The following is a 16882-nucleotide window of genomic DNA, read 5'->3' as shown; positions in this document are numbered from 1 at the left end:
GACTCTACAGATCATACTACGGATGATTTACTTCTTCCATTTTTAGTTTGTTTACATACCTGTCTCCTGTCTGCTCTGTCTAAACAAAGCCTGCAGTTCAACCAAAAAGTCCCTGAATTTTTTTCCCGTGACTGTCGGTCACACCTGAGTTTCTCACGGCTTCCTGCTTTGGAAACACGTCTTTTTTTTTTTCCCACAATGTCTTTATTTAGCTTTTACATTAACATAAAATGGTGACAATACTGACAATCATGACATATATGGCCTAGCCGTGGCTGCATGTCATTTCTCATAGATTAGCTGCCAGTTATCGCTAAAAAAAAAAAAAAAAAAAAAAAATCACAATAAAAACACAAAAAGAACAACATGCTTCTCTTGTTACAAAACAGATTATAAACCAAATCTAATGGATCTTAACATAAAGGTAATAATAATGATTAACTACAGGCATTTGAAAAGTAACTTATTAAAAAATAAAATAAATGAACAGTCACAATTTTGGAAATTGCCATACCCGCAGTAGTTAGTCATCAGTTTGGTTTTCTGTTAAGTCTGAGTTCTTGACATAATCAATAAAGGGCTTCCATATACCTTCAAATATATGCTGTTTACCTTTCAGAATATAGGTAATTCTTTCCAATGGTAGACTTGATAACATTTGTTTTAACCATTGACTGATACTGGGTTGATGGGTTCTTTTCCATAGCAATGCAATACACTTTTTGGCATTTAGCAAACTTAGGTCTATAAATGCTTTTTCATACTTACTGTAGTTATGTTTCGAAACACGTCATTTTTAGTTTCTTACATGTTCTGTTAGTGATAACGGTTTATTTTTTAGTTGTTTTTTTAAAAAGTGGGACGTGTTTAATAATGCGATTTTGACAAATCATCATGATTTTAAGCTCAGATGTGGTTCAGTTTTTCATCACATCACAGATGGGTAGTTCAAGTTCTGTCGGAAATCTGAGTTTTCTGTCTTTTGACAGTTTCAGGCTCTGATAATTTGCAGGTTTTTCTAAAGATAACAAGCTCTTAAAACTTAAGCACTTTCTGTCTTCCTGTCTGTGGCATTCTGACCTAAGAATCTGAATCAATGACGGTCTGTTTGAAATGGTTGAAAGCAGCAGCAGCTTTTTCTGCTGGTTTGCTTCCAGTCTGGGTGTAGCTCATCTAAACAATGACTGCTTTTGCTGAGTCTGAACATGCGCCATCTAAAAGCTGCACCAGTTGAAGCTGTGATTCTTTCCCCAGTTACCTTATCACGTTGAAATCAAGATAAATTTTGGAAAAAGAATGGCCAAAATTGGTTAAAAAAATCCAGACTAGTGTGGCTCAATCTCCAAAAAGGTTGGATGCTACTTGTTGAAACTACATTGTCTTTTTGTTAGAGCCTTCCTGCCAGCAGAGTTTTCATGTATGTCGTATAAAAGCACGAAAAGTGAAGAAAAAGATTCAAATGTTGATGAAAATGTGATCAGTAGTTGTAGATTTGGCTACATGAAGGGTTAAAATCTGATGTACTGACACAAAATCAGCTAAATGTTGATTTATTTACCCTAGACAATGAACTGAGCTCTGAGTTTTAAGGAAATGTGAAGCACCAATTTGGATATTATGAAACTTTAAGGAAAATTGAGTTTGACTGGGGCGTTCTATCACAAATAATCAATTTTTAGGGACATAATTTTAGCTTCATATAAGTAAAACTTTAAGAAACTAACCTTATCTTTTGACAGTTTCAGACTCTGATAATGATTTTGCAGGTTTTTCTAAAGATAACAAGCTTTTCAAACCTGGGTTCAGAGGGTTAACGGTTAAAACTGAAGGACTTTCTGTCTTCCTTCAACCCGTCTGTGATCGTCTATTTGAAATGGAGCAGCTTTTTCTGCTAGTTTGCTTCCAATCTGGGTGTAGCTCATCTAAGCAATGAATGCTTTTGCTGTGTCTGAACATGCGCCGTCTAAAAGCTGCACCAATTGAAACTGTGATTCTCTCCCCGGTGTTTACTCCCACGAGAGTTTCGGTTCGGTTGCCTTATCACGTTCACATCAGCCGTGGCATTTTGTGCGTCACCAGAAAGAAAACAGAAGAGCCAAAGCGCCGGCTGATGTGAAGCGTTCTGCTGATGTCACAACAGGTGCCATCATTGTTTCCTGGCAACACAATGGCCCAACAAGTTTGGAGAGGGAAGAATTACATCAACGTAGCGTCGATTCAGTAAATAAATGTGGAAGCAGATGGGCTCAGGCGGGTGAAAGGAGGACAGAGAAGACAACAGAAAATAGCCTAAACGGAAGGTGTTGTTGTTTCCGTTCGCAGCCACTCTGACCAGCTATTCTGAGAACATGGAGCGAGGCGGCAAATACGGCGAGGGCTCGCGGGGAAACCTGAAGCTGTGGCAGTCGCAGAAATCAGGCATGGACTCGTTCCTGTACAGGGTGGACGAAAACATGACCGCCTCCACCTACAGCCTCAACAAAATCCCCGAGCGCAACCTGGAGAGCATGTCCTCCCACTCCGCCCACTCCATCCCTCTGTACCTCATGCCCCGCCCCAACTCTGTGGCCGGTGAGTCCCTCTCCTCTTCCCCTTCTCCTCTGAACACTTACACATGAGGTTATCTGCAGGTGAATCACAATGCAGGCTGCAAATTTTGCAGAGACTTCTCCCGTTTCTTGCAAAATTTGGTTGCTCTGCCGGTGTTGCAGCCTGTTTCTGACTCCTTGCATGCTCCTTCTGCGTTCCTTCCAACCTTTTTCTTACCTGCTTGTTTTCTTCCTTTGAGTTCTTTGATGTCTTTTTGTGTGACTGGTTGAAAAATGAAATATTAACCCTCCTGTAGTCCTCATTTATGGGCACCAGAAAATATTGTTTCCTTGTCTGAAAAAAATCCAAAAATTCAGCAAAAAAAATCCAAAAATTTCTGAAAATGTGCAAAACCTTCAGGAAGAAAATTCCAATAATTCCTGAAAAGTTTCCCTTAAAAGTTTTATTTTAAAAAAACGAATTTGACAAGAAAATTCTAAGAAATATGTTCAAGAAAATGAGTAGAAATCTTCCAAAAATATCTAAAGTAATTACATATATATCAGTAAAACCTCTAATATTTTCTTTATATAAAAATCAACCAAAATCCAGTGAAGTTTGCTGGACTTTGGCTGATTTTTTTTTTGTGTGTGTGAATGTTTTTAGGAAACATTTTTAACATTTCTTTTTTTTTCCACCAAAAAATGTTCAAAGATTTCCCAAAAATGTTGAAAATGTGGACATCAGATTTTTTTTTTTCCCACATTTTCAAACTTTAAAGCGGGTCAATTTTGGACAACATGAGGGTTAATATACTGCAGGTTTTGCACAGAGGATCGACAAAGCCTGTATTTGTGTTATTTCTCAGGCCTTTTCTGCAGATTCCTTCTACTGTCACCATCTGGATTGTTACCTACAAATAGCACGTATTTTTCTAAGTTATTGGGATGTCAAACAGCAGCACTCCTGTGGATGGTTTAATGTCTGTCATTATTTCACTCCTCCCAAGCCGCATTTCTCCTGCAAATATGGTATAAATCAGCCTAAATTTTCCCATTATCTCTGCCTGGTCTTACGAGGAGCTCAGCTGTGATTCAATTTCTGGTAATTTCTGCAGCGTTTCTAATCACCGAAAGCAGGAAAAAAAACAACAGTTGTTTTCTGCTTTCATGGGTTTATGTGGAAATTTCGGGGTGGCTGTGAACCCGCAGTGGTATTTTGTTAAACTCTCACAGCCCTCTGGTGTAGATTGAAACCACGGAGAAGAATAATACGGTCTAGGAAGGGAGGAAAGAGAAAAACAGCTTCTGCAGAATAACACACTGCGGCTGGAAGAGTGGGAAAACTGGCATTTGTGTTGCTAACGGATGTCTCGATGCTTCACAAAGCTCCTGAAGGTAACGGTAAATACTGGAGGAGAAATGTGTTTGGTAACACCGAGGCAGTCCTAACGGGCCTGATTGTATTATTGTTCTCATGATCAGAGAAGCTGCTGCAGATGATGAGCCTTATTATGCACTTGTTCCCACTCCTGCTTGAAAAAAACGACTCAGGTAGACGTTCGCTGAACAGTGTAATATGCTTGACAAGGCCTCGTCGCTGCAGCTCTGACCTTCTCTTTATGCTGGTCATGTTCTGCTGTTTGACACCGCTGTCTGGCAGCACAGCCGATCTGGGTTTTTTTTTGTTGTTTTTTTTTTTTTAGAGATTCATCCTCGATCTCATCTCCGCCCCTCAATACCCAGATCTTCAAAAGAGAGCAGGCTTTAAAGGCACGCGATGAGCTGGAGATGATGCAAAAAACACAATAGTAGAAAGTAGGGAGGAAAAAAAACCAACAGAGGAAAAGATGATGATTTCTCTGAAGGTATTTTGTCAGGAACAGGAATTCCATATCGAGGAGAGGGATGCATGTGGACGAGGAGGGAGAGAGAGTTTCGTAATCTCTCGTTCTCACTCCGTCTCTCCTCCACAAAGAATTATTAGATGATGTAGGGATGGGAGGCGAGCGGCGGCTGAGGATTGGCTGGGCTCACACAGCAGTGGAACATCAAAGCCCCAGGCGTTAACCGTTTCTATCCCCCAGAGTGACACAGAGACTCGCTTTGATGTGTGGAGAGAGAAAGATAGGAGAGCAGAAGGCGACTGGGGAGGAGAAAACAGAAAAAAGAAAGCAGGAGGGAGGGAGGGGGCTCCTCTATTACCTAATGAAGGCAGTGCGTTGGTAGAGCTGAGGATGGATATGGAGGAAGGAGAAGCGTTTTTTCTTCCTCCCTTCGTGGTGCTAATGCTGCTCGTTTGGGAGGTGACCAGAACTGAAAAATTACTGGACTCAGGAGACAGATTTTTGGAAGAAGAATGGCCGAAATTGGTTAAAAAAATCCAGACTGGTATGGCTCAATCTCCAAAAAGGCTCGATGCTACTTGTTGAAACTGTATTCTATCTTTTTGTTAGATCGTCCCTGCCGGCTGTGTTTTCATTTATGTCGCATAAATGCACAAAAAGTGATGAAAAAGATTGAAATGTTGATCAAATTTGATCAATAACTGTAGATTTGGCTGCATAAAGGGTTGGGGTACTGACATGAAATCAGCTAAATGATTGAGCTCTCAGTTTTAAGGAAATATAAAGAACCAAATTGGATCTTTAACCCTCCTGTTGTCTTTGTTTATGGGCTCCAAACATATCGTTTCTTTGTCTGAAAAAAATCCAAAAATTTCAGCAAAAAAATTCCCCAAATTTCTGAAAATTTGCAAAAACCTTCAGGAAGAAATTTTCAATAATTACTTAAAAGTTTTCTTTAAACTTTTTTTTAAATCCCTTGAATTTGGCAAGAAAATTCTTTTAAATATTTTTCAAAACTGAGTAAAAACCTTCCAAAAAATCCTAAAAATATCTAAAGTGATTTTATATATATATATCAGTAAAACTTCTAGAATTTTCTTTAAGAGCATTCACAAAAAAATCAACCAACATCCAGTGAATTTCGCTGGATTTTGGTTGATTTTATTTTTTTTGTGAATGTTCTTAAACATTTTCCAACATTTCTTTTTTCCATCAAAAAATGTTCAAAGATTTCCCGAAAATGTTGAAAATGTGGACATCAGAAGTTTCACTGTGAAAATATGTTTATTTCCTGGTAGTGTAATAAAATACAGTAAAAATACAATAAAAATATAGTAAGAATTACAGTGATATATAGTAAGAATACAGTTCAAACACAGTAGGACCCCAAGCTTCTGAACAGTCGTGTCTACATCAGAAAGTTTTTGCTATTTTAAGCTAGAATTCCACAGATACTGTTTTAAATATCCATAGTTTATGATCAAAAGGTTTCGAGCAAATCAGACGTTGTCGAGCAGAAATACCCCTGATGATTTAAGGTGGAATAACCCAATAAAATAATTCCAAACTGTAACACTAAAATAAGATGAACATGGCCCACTTCCTGTTTTAACACAGTCTTTATGATCTAAATGTGTCGTGATATGTCGAGATGACTCAGCTGTTCCCCTCTCAGACATTGCGGAGTACATTTGTGACGCAAATCTTTTCTGAAAGTGTTTTCTGATCTCCGGTGGTTTAGCAGTGAAATGAAAATAAAACCTGCTTGAGACAACAAAGATAAATTTAAAAAAAAACTTCTGAACAATTCCACCAAAACATCACCTGTATGGACTGAGACAACAAATTCTACCTCAGCTGTGGTTTTATTTGCTGACGTTTTGATGTATTTTTCTTTGGCAACAACAAAAGTCCAACCAGAGTGGTTTATTATGTCCACGATAACGGCGAGAAGAATACAAAATGTGTGTTTTCAGAAAGGCTACACCTGTTAGAGAGCGTTCACTGAATATCCATCACAGGGACTGTTTACTCTGCAGAGACTAGACCCCTTCACCTCACTGCATTGTGGTGAAAAATACAAACCTCACAAAATAATATCTCAAAACTCTGACATGTAAAAGCAAAACTTTGGGGAAAAGCATTCCCGCTGTGGTAACGTGAAAACAATTCCAGCTCCTGACCCTTGCTGTGCAGCTCAGAGGCGGTGAAATCCCTCCTCAAAATAAGACTGAAGAGATATAGAAGACGCCCACTGAACTCACTGTTTAGGCTGTAAATTAAGGTAACAGCACACTTTTCTATTTCTATTTCCTTCTTGATATTATTTAGTTTGTCAGACCGTCCCTGACCCCTGATTTATGTAACATGAAAGTGATGAAAAAGGCAAAAAGTATTGATGAAAATGTGACCAGTGGATGCAGATTTAGCTATGTGAAGTGTTAAAATATACTTTCCTGACAAAATATCCACACAATTTTGATGTATTTACCTTATGCAATGAATTTAGCATTGAATATGAACTATGAAGCATCAAGTTGGATTTTTAGGATGATAGAAAATTATATGCATGCATCTCAAACCGTCACTTTATGGAGGTACATTTTTTTCTATCTTAAACTATAGATATGTATAAAAAATAATTGTGAAACTTTAGCTTTTTATATGCATCTATACCTTCCAACCTTTAATTTATGCATTTACATTTGGCTGAACAATTGGACGCAACAAAAACAATATTTGTTTTTATTATTTTGTTTGTTTTTTACGACTAATTGTTTTAATCATAAACTATTAATATGTATAAGAATGCTTTCAGGACATTTTTTTATTTTGTTTTGTTTTCATGCAATTAAATATGAAGCGACCAGTTTTGTTATTTCCAGATTCTGACTCTTTCAGACGTTGTGAGCGTTTCTTTAAAGCAGCTCGGGGATGTGAAATCCCTCCTCATACTAGGACTGAAGAGATAGGAAAGACGCTGACTGAACTCGCTCTTTAGGCTGTAAATTCAGATTCAGATTCAGATAAACTTTATTTATCCCCGAGGGGCAATTAAGGTGCATATGAGCAGCAGGACGTTACAAAAAATAGACAGGGTATTAACAGAAGAATAGGATAAAATAGAATAAAATTTAGAATATACAGTATGTACACAATATAAATATCAAATGAGGTAACTGGAGTGGATGACGTAAAATGCAAACAGACAGTGTAAACAGAGGAAATAGTATGGACTGTGTAGACATTCTAAATAATATAAAACAGTGTAACCAGTGTAAGTACAAACAGGATGTTAAGTAGTCTGGGGGGGATGTGTGTGTGGGGAATGGTGTTAACAGTTTGAGTTAAGAATACATAAATTAAGGCAACGGCTCTCTTGAAACAACATTTTTCAATTTGGGAGGGGTTGAACAGTTATGTATTTCCTTTTCCTTCCATTTTTAACTGATTTCCTTAAATCCGTGGCGCTCTGACATCCAGAAATGCCGTTTAGATGCCTCAGTTATTCATCATCTCTGGTGGCAGTGAGAGGAGGGCGGTGGAGGCTACAGAGCAGCAGCTAACTCTTATCTCTGAGGACTCGTTGGCTGGTTCTGGACGGCGGCCCGGCTGCTCTTTCAGGATATAAATGTGTGCACACATGCGTTCACGGTGTCACACTTCAAACCAGGAAGTAGCCGACGCCGCTGTCATTACCTGAAGCTCTCTGCTCCCTGCACAATTATCTCCTCCTCACTTTTTTCCTCTGTTCTCTGACTGCTTTTCTTACCTCTTTATTTCTTTCCGCTACACTTGTAGTCTGAGCCCATCGGCTCAGGAGCACTGGAAACAATGCCCCTCTCAAAACAAGAAAAAAAACTTATTTCAAGGAAGTTTTACTTTGAAATCAGTGAAAAATCCGCCAATAGAACACGTGAAAAATGGTTTGGTCAGATTTCTTTAAAATAAGATGTGATATTTAGAAAAAAACGTATTTTAAGCTCTCTTTTACCAGGATTGTCCTGCTGAGGTGTCTTCAAATAAGCCAGACATGCTTTTAAAGAAAGCAGTTTTTCATTCAGAAATTCATTTTTGCTTTCATGTAACCTCCTCCTAAGTTTCTCGTCTGAAAACAAAATTCAACAAAAAAAAAATTCCCCAATTTTCAGAAAATTTGCAAAACCGTCAGAAAGAAAATTGCAATAATTCTTTCGAAGATTCCCTTAAAAAATTTATTTTAAAAAATCCTCCAAATGTGGCAAGAAAATTCTTATTTCAAAAAATGAGTGAAAATCTTCCCAAAAAATCCTAAAAAGTGTCTTAAGTGATTACATATATATATATATATATATATATATATATATAAGTAAAACTTCTAATATTTTCTTCAAGAACATTTGGGAAAAAAATCAACCAAAATCCAGCGACTTTTGCTGCTCCCAAAAATGTTGAAATTGTGGACATCAGAAGTTTCACTGTGAAAATATTTTTTTTCCACATTTTCAAACTTTAAAGCACAACAATTTGACCCGCAGGACGACACGAGGATTAAACGTATTTTTGAGTTTTCTTGTAAAATTCAAATAAAACAAGATAATTTCAAGTTTGTTTGACTTAACAAGATATTTAAGATGCGTGGTCTTAAAACACGTCCCTCCATGTTGCTGAAATGTCTCTTGTTAAGTGAATTTATCTTAAATCAAGTGGGATGAGACATTATGACTAAAAATACGACAGTAGACTTGGTAGGATGTAGAGTTTTTGCAGTGAGCTGTGAATGTGATCCCCAGCAGCCTGCTGCATTGCAGATAGAGATGATGAGCACACACATTTGAGTCCTCACGTTCAATAGAAAAGAGAGAAAAGAAGGAGAGACTTTCCCTGTAGCCCTGAGTCATCCCTCCTTGGTTGAGCTGCAGATTAATGCCTCTGCTGCTTTTAGCCCGGCTGGAAGACCGGCACCCCCGTTCCCATCGGGGCCGAGCCTCCGGCATTCTCAGCTGCCATTTTCCCTCCATTTTGGGAAACCCATGTGGCCGGTTTTTTGGTGTCGTGGTTAGGGTGACTCGGGCCAACACGCTCGGCCACGCAGCGCTCCACTGAGCCGAACTCCAGTGACACAGAAGCCACAGTTTGAACGGACAGGACCAGGATCAGCGGTGAGGTTTTAGAGGCCTGTTCCCGGAGGATTACTGTGCTTTAGTTTCTAGACTCACTGCAGAGGAAACATGGATTCCAGTCACACCTCTCCCTAACTCCTTGAATTTGACTTTGGATCATAAAAGCTGGAGCTATTTCAGGTATAGTGTGAGGCGAAAAGGATTCCCAGCTGTGATTCTACTCAGAGCCGGAAATAAATGTGGGACTTTTTGTTAAAGTTTTGTAGCAGTTTTTTGCTTCTGTCATGTTTTTCCTCATTTATGTTCATTTTTCTGTGGAATATAAACTTCTGCACCTAAATGGATCCAAGTCACAGGAGCCTTTTATGCAGTATGACAAATTATGATGCCAGAAGTCTTTTTTTAAAGTAGAAACAAGGGTTGAATTATCTAAGGTCCCACAGGTGTTTTCCAATAACAGAAAAAAGACTGACTCCATGTGCTATGAGTATTTTACTGGTAACATTTTATTTGTTTCCAAACTTGTCTTTTCATAAAAATACACCCAAAAAGTTTCTGGATTTGTGTAGTTGGTTGCAGCCAAGTTGCTAATGGCTTCATCTTTGCACCAAAGAGCGCAGAATTTAATTTATTTTTATTTTTACTAAATTTGGTTAATCCTTGTGTCGTCCTGCGGGTCAAATTGACCCGTTTTAAAGTTTGAAAATGTTGAAAAATATATATTTTCAGAGTGAAACTTCTGATGTCCACATTTTCAACATTTTTGGCAAATCTTTGAACATTTTTTGGTGGAAAAAAGAAATGTTCAAAAAATGTTTCTTAAGAACATTCACAAAGAAAAGATTTTTTCTCAATCTTCTTAAAGAAAATATTAGAAGTCTTACTGATATATATATGTGTGTGTATGGAGTCACTTTAGATATTTTTAGGATTTTTTTGAAAGATTTTTACTCATTTTTTGAAAATGTTTACAAATGTTGCTAAATTTAGGGGATTTTTTTCCCTAAAACTTTTGAGGGAAGCTTTTAAGGAATTATTTGAATTTTCTTCATGAAGGTTTCACATTTTCAGAAATTTGGGTGATTTTTTTTTTTTGCTGAATTTTTGGGGTTTTTTTCAGACAAGGGAACAATATTTTCTGGTGCCTGTAAATGAAGACAACAGGAGGATTAAAAGCAGAGCAGGAAACTGAAATAACCACATACTAGTAGTTTGAGGAGTCTGGAAGAACAATTTGGGTGAAAATCATCTGTTTACATTCCAAATCTGTGTATTTCTTCTGTTTTAATTAAAAGATAATGCCGTGTTATTTGAACTCTGGTCTGGTTTTCATAGCAGCGGCCGTAATTTCCATCGGTTATGAGAAACTCTCCTTCCCTCCCTGAGGTGATTTCAGAGAAACGGCAGCAGCATCACTGCAATAAAGTCTAACAGAGAGACGTGAGCAGACAGACGATGGTTTCAAACAGCCCGAACATTTAGCCTCATTGTTCAAACTACTTTATTTCTAGGTAAAAAGCTGCAGACCCCAAGAAGTCGGCGACAGATGATGGGTTTGGATAACAACTTTATAGTTTGCCAGTCAGCCAGAGGGTTTAAAATCTGTCTAGTTGTTTCTTACCAATTACCTCGTCAACACAATAGATGCTCAGAGTTACACTGAAAAAATAACAGCTGTAATACGCTGGATTTAACCTTTAAACCATCGGTGGGTCAGAAGACAAGTTATTTTTAAATAATTACCGACATTAAACCATTTGTCGGAACAAGAAACTGGGTTAAGGCTCTTGTTGTCTTGATGCTGTGACTTTGCAACTCTGCTCTGACCTGTTAAGAAACCAGCAACCTCTGGTAGTTAAGCCCCTTAATCACCCACAACGCTCTGGTCCAACAGCAGAGTCCGGGGAGGGATTTTCTCATTGAGCGGAGTGTCTCGTCTTTGACCTCCAAGTGAACCGCGGGGTTCAGGTGTGACGGAGAGCCGAGTCCACCGCTTTACTCACGCTGGCGGCGTGTAATCTCATTTAACATTCAGTGGTTCCGAGCGTCGGCCCTGAAGACACAGTGTGGTGTGAACAATCAGCAGCCAGCGTCAGACGGCGCCCGCTCCATGAATAAGACATTTGTCTGCTGAGCTAATTAATCCTGAGAGGGGCCGGATGGCATCTGCCTCCATGCCGCGTGACAGACACTGAGAGGAGGGAGTTTTAGGACAGAACCATGTAGGGCTGCTTTTCTCTTTACTGTAGGAGTTAGCAAATAAGCGAGCTGGAGCCTGACAACTGCCTCAGGGTACCGGCATGAACCTCTGCCACCTTCCTGTGAATGTGTGTGTGTGTGGTTTATTTACTGAATATATGCACCGTCTAATAATAATAATGCCCTGCTTCTGTCTTCTGTCTGTCACAAACACGTATACAGCCACCAGCTCGGCCCACCTGGAGGACCTGGCGTACCTGGATGAGCAGAGGCACACTCCGTTACGCACCTCGTTGCGCATGCCCAGACAGAGCACCACCTGTGGGCCGGGTCGCTCCGGGCAGGACCTGAGAGGTGAGCAGCAAGCCCAGTTAACGCTCCTGTTGTCCCCATTTACAGGCACCAAAAAATATCGTTTCCCTGTCCGAAAAAAATCCAAAAATTCTGCAAAAAAATTCCACAAATTTCTGAAAATTTGCAAAACCTTCAAGAAGAGAATTCCAATAATTCCTTAAATGTTTTATTTTTTTAAAAATCCCCCAAATGTGGCAAAAATGTTTTCAAAAAATGAGTAAAAATCTCCAAAAAACTCCTATAAATATCTGCAGTGATTACATATATATAATCAGTAAAACTTAATATTTTCTTTAAGAACATTCACATAAAAATCAACCAAAATCCAGCGAATTTCGCTGGATTTTGGTTGATTTTTATGTGAATGTTCTTAAGAAATATTTTTAACATTTCTTTTTTTCACCGAAAAGTGTTCAAAAATTTCTACAAAAATGTGGACATCAAAAGTTTCACTGTGAAAATATGTATTTTTTCCACATTTTCAAACTTTAAAGCGGGTCATTTTGACCTGCAGGACACATGAGGGTTAAACGGAGCACAAACAGTTCCTCCTGAGAGCCGTGCAGATTTAATTCAGTGTCTCGGGCTGCTGTGAGCTGCACACGTGACAGATGTGACTATGAATTATTTAACTGTGGATTAATGCAATGAATGTTTGCACCATAAAGAAATGAGCCCATAAGTAAAAGTGCAGGTGAAACTTTAACCCCCAGAAGCAGCTTCTGGACTTTTTTTTTCTGTTTCTTCTGTCACATTTTTACGCACTGTGGGCTCATTTTTGGCTGCAATATAAAGTCAAGAGAATTTAGAAAATGTAATTTGTGCAGAATGACTTCTAACGCCATAAAACATATAAAAACAGTTGAATTTTTTTTTATCATATATTTTACAAAACCGTGGAATCGGCATGTGCAGCATTTCTCCAAGTGTTGCTATTGCTGAAAAAAGAATATAGTGACTCTGCATAATATATATATTTTGCTGCTTACATTATTAATTTGTTAATTACACTCAGCGTAAACACAACCTGCAGTTCAGCCGAGTTCAAGAGAAAAATTGGCGAATTTTTGTCATGTGAATGTTGAGTGCAGCTGAGTCAGTGATGACTCTCCGTGTTTTGCAGAGGAGTCCAGAATTTTTTATTTTTTACAGAATCTGGCTAGAGAGAACAGTTTTTTTTTGGCCATTTTTTTAATGAGACACGTAGAACTGTACGTCACATATCAGTAGTTCAAATTGAAAGTCAACAATTCTGTTTTTGCAACTTCTGGCCGCATAAATTGAGTTATTTTGGTGATTTTATATCCATAAAACATGCCCTTCAATTTTAATGAGAGGCTTTGTAGTTCAGAGGGTTAAAAAAGCAACAAACAGCTGCTTGCTGTGAAGCTGACTCAGGCACTGAATGTAAATATAGACAATATAGACGCATTGACGTTCACTTTGATTAAAAGGAGAAAAGCTGTTTCGTTTCAGGTGGAGCTGCGATTAGCCAGTCGCTTCACATCCGACACAGTGGAGAAGCAAACAACAGGCCTCTGTTCACTTCTGTTTCCCAAACAACACGACTCAAAGCAGCTGAGAACCTCCAGGCAGGGCTGCATGAAGTTATTTTTAAAGTCCGAATGATAATCAGTGACGCTTCATGTGCGCTTTGCTGCGTCTTTCGGATGCAAAAAGCCTGCACGTTTCCCCGAGCTCAGCGCGGTGACGGTCGCACGTTCAGCGGGGATGTTGTCAGCTGTTGTGTCCTTGTGTGAGAAACAGGAGAGTGAGAGCTGCCGAGGGAGCAACAAAGAGCGTTTTGTCAGACTGTGCTGCTACAAAGCCAAAATGTGTCTCTGTGCTTAACATTAACAGTCAGCGTGCGCTTCACTGCGTTCTGTTCCAGTCGAGCTCACAGCGAGCGCCTCTGATGGAGAAAAAACCTCCTCGGCTTCCTCACCGAACGCCCAAACGGCCTCACGTCACAACATCACGCGTCCTCTCGCCTTTTTTCCCGCCACTTAACCCTCGTGTCGTCCTGCGGGTCAAAACTGACCGGTTTTAAAGTTTGAAAATGTGGGGAAAAAAATGTTTTCACAGTGAAACTTCTGATGTCCACGTTTTCAACATTTCTGGGAAATCTTTGAACATTTTTTGGTGGGAAAAAGAAATATTAAAAATGTTTAAGAACATTCACAGAAAAATCAACCAAAATCCAGCGAAATTCGCTGGATTTTGGTTGATTTTTATGTGAATGTTCTTAAATAAAATATTAGAAATATTGTAATCACTTTAGATATTTTTGGGATTTTTTGGAAGATTTTTACTCATTTTTTGAAAAATATTTACAATAATTTTCTTGCCAAATTTGGAAGATTTTTTTTTTTAAATAAAACTTTTAAGGGAAACTCGTAAGGAATTACTGGAATTGTCTTCCTGAAGGTTTTGCAAATTTTCAGAAATTTGGGAAATTATTTTGCTGATTTTTTTATTTTTTGGTGCCCATAAATGAGGCCAACAGGAGGGTTAAGACAACACATCTTAAATCTTATCTTGTTTTGAGTTGAATTTTACAAGAAAACTCAAAATAATTCAAATTAGGAGGCTACATGAAATCAAGAATCTGGTTTTGAGTGGAGAAACTGCTGTTTTTATTTTAGCATATCTGCCTAAGATTGGCAATCCTGGTCAAATAGAGCTTAAATAAGTTCATCCAGCTAATTTTAAGACCTCAAATTTATAAATATATGTTTTTTCAAGAAATCTTACCAAGCCATTTTTCACTTGTTCTATTGGCAGATTTTTTTCCCACTTATTTCAAGGTAAAAGTTCCTTAAAATAAGATTTATTTTCTTGTTTTGAGAGGGGCATTTTTTCCAGTGTGGAGCAAACCCCCTCAGCCTCCTCACCAAACGACCAAACATCCTCACATCACAACATCACGCGTCCTCTCGCCTTTCTTCCTCTGTCACTTAACCCGTAATGAGCTCCGTAATGGCAGCTTCTCCGCTACCCGGGCGAACACAAATATGCGTCCCTGTGTGCTTTAAACACCTGTTAAGACCCCACTTAGCCGAGGAGTGCGCTCGGCTGAGCTGCGATGTGATTCCCCTGCCCGAGGGAAGCTGGCTGCACACGAATGAAGGAGTGAGAGAGAGGCAGGGAGAGAGACGGAAGGAAAAAAAAAAAAAGAAAGAGGAGCTAGTTCCTCTCAGATCTTCACTGTTACTGCCAGAGCCACTTGTTTCAACCTTTCTCCTCTAAGGGCAGCCAAGTGTGTTTACAAGCCAAACGACTGCGTCCTAGCATGCTTTCTGCCTCCTCGGATCAGCGTCAGAGCCTCCCAGAGTGCACTGCTCCTGTGGTTTCACCGGCAGAGACAGAGAATGAGGCGCAGGGAGACGAGATGTGAAGGCAGGCGAATTGAAAAGCCGAGTTTTCCCCCCGAACGTAATAGGACAAATTCCAGACCTGTTACCTTAATTTAGTCTCAGTTGGGCGCTTGATTGATTGATGTTCACGTAGAGTTTTATTCGTGTTGGAGTGGCATGAAGGACGACACTTTGGGGTAACTAGAGGTCAGACTGCCATGAAATCAGTCATGAATCTTCAGGATGAATCAAGTTTTTGTGAGTTTTTTGGCATCTCAGCAAATTTTGAGTCCTGTAAAGGCAGTAGAAAGATTTGACAGAAAGTGTCTTGTTGGATGTTTTGCTTGAGGAGAACTGATTGCGTGTTCACAGTTTTAATCACGTTTTCGAGGCGTAAAGGATGGTAGTGCCTTTAATCTTTAATTTCACTAATTTGGGTAAGCAAAGTTCAGATTAGACTGGATATTCGTGGTCCCAGCAGGAGGAATCGTGTTTTTGTGACCTCCAAATCAAATGTAGGGATCTGTACAGACAATAGAAAGACGTCTGACGGATACTGCGTCACAGAAAATGTCTCACCTGATGCTACGCTCTTACAGGTAGTCGGATTCTCGATTGATTGCGTGTTTACGTCACATTTTTAATTGTGTTGCCTTTAATCTTTAATTTCACCAGTTTGGATCACAAAAATTCACACCGCCATGAAATTAGTCATGACTAATCAGGACGAAAATAGTTCTTGTGACCTCAGAATCAAATCTGGGGATCTCATCGGCAAACTCAGAAACAGCACACAGATTTCTGACAGGTCCTACATCACAGAAAGCGTCCCGTCGGCTGTTTTGCGTGAGAAACTGTCGGACTTCCAGATGAGTTACAGCAGCAGCAGCAGAAAGCTGTCGGTTATGCATCGGTCAGGTGGTAGCCGGCTGACAGATGCAGCTCCCTCTCTTTCTCTGGTTGATTTTTTTTTTGTCTTTTGATGCCAGCCATCGGAGGCCCAAGCTGTGCTGCTGTTTTGAGGAGAGTGAGTCAGACTGTAATGGACCTTCTTGTGCTCCTGCCTGCCTACCTCTAAGATTTACCACCCACCTTATCTATTCACCGCAAACTCTCTCACATAACTGTACACTGCACACACATTTTCTCCCTCATTTATCTTTACTTTCCCTCTCTTTGTCTTCTCGCTCTCCGTCCCCTCACTCCCTCACTCCCTCCCTGCCTCACATGCACAAAACAGGGTTTGATGGCTGCAGCTTTCGGCTGATAAAAATACGTTCGACTCCGGAGGGTTTTATTGCTCCCCGACTGGGCTGAAGAGTAAATAATAACTCAGGAATTCACGTGAGCGCCGTAATTGATGAGACATTTAAAGGATAAGGCTGCATTTTTCTCACTGCCAACAGAACCCATTAGAATAGCAAAACAAAAATAAATTGAGCCCACTAACAGGTATTACCTGTGTATGCAGAGCCTGATGCAGTTCATTCATCTGA

General features: G+C 39.4%; 1 protein-coding gene across 1 annotated transcript in view; it reads left to right on the top strand.

The window, feature by feature from the left end:
- tanc2b (tetratricopeptide repeat, ankyrin repeat and coiled-coil containing 2b) overlaps positions 1-16882 on the top strand; it is a 157492-nt gene that overhangs the window by 98779 nt on the left and 41831 nt on the right. The window contains 2 exon segments of the mRNA XM_051939743.1: positions 2323-2571; positions 11899-12030. Of these exon segments, the coding sequence (XP_051795703.1) occupies positions 2323-2571; positions 11899-12030 (381 nt within the window).

The sequence above is a fragment of the Acanthochromis polyacanthus genome, chromosome 19 (genome assembly GCF_021347895.1).
Source record: "Acanthochromis polyacanthus isolate Apoly-LR-REF ecotype Palm Island chromosome 19, KAUST_Apoly_ChrSc, whole genome shotgun sequence".
In the NCBI taxonomy this organism is placed as follows: domain Eukaryota; kingdom Metazoa; phylum Chordata; class Actinopteri; family Pomacentridae; genus Acanthochromis; species Acanthochromis polyacanthus.
This window is presented reverse-complemented; position numbering and strand designations above follow the sequence as displayed.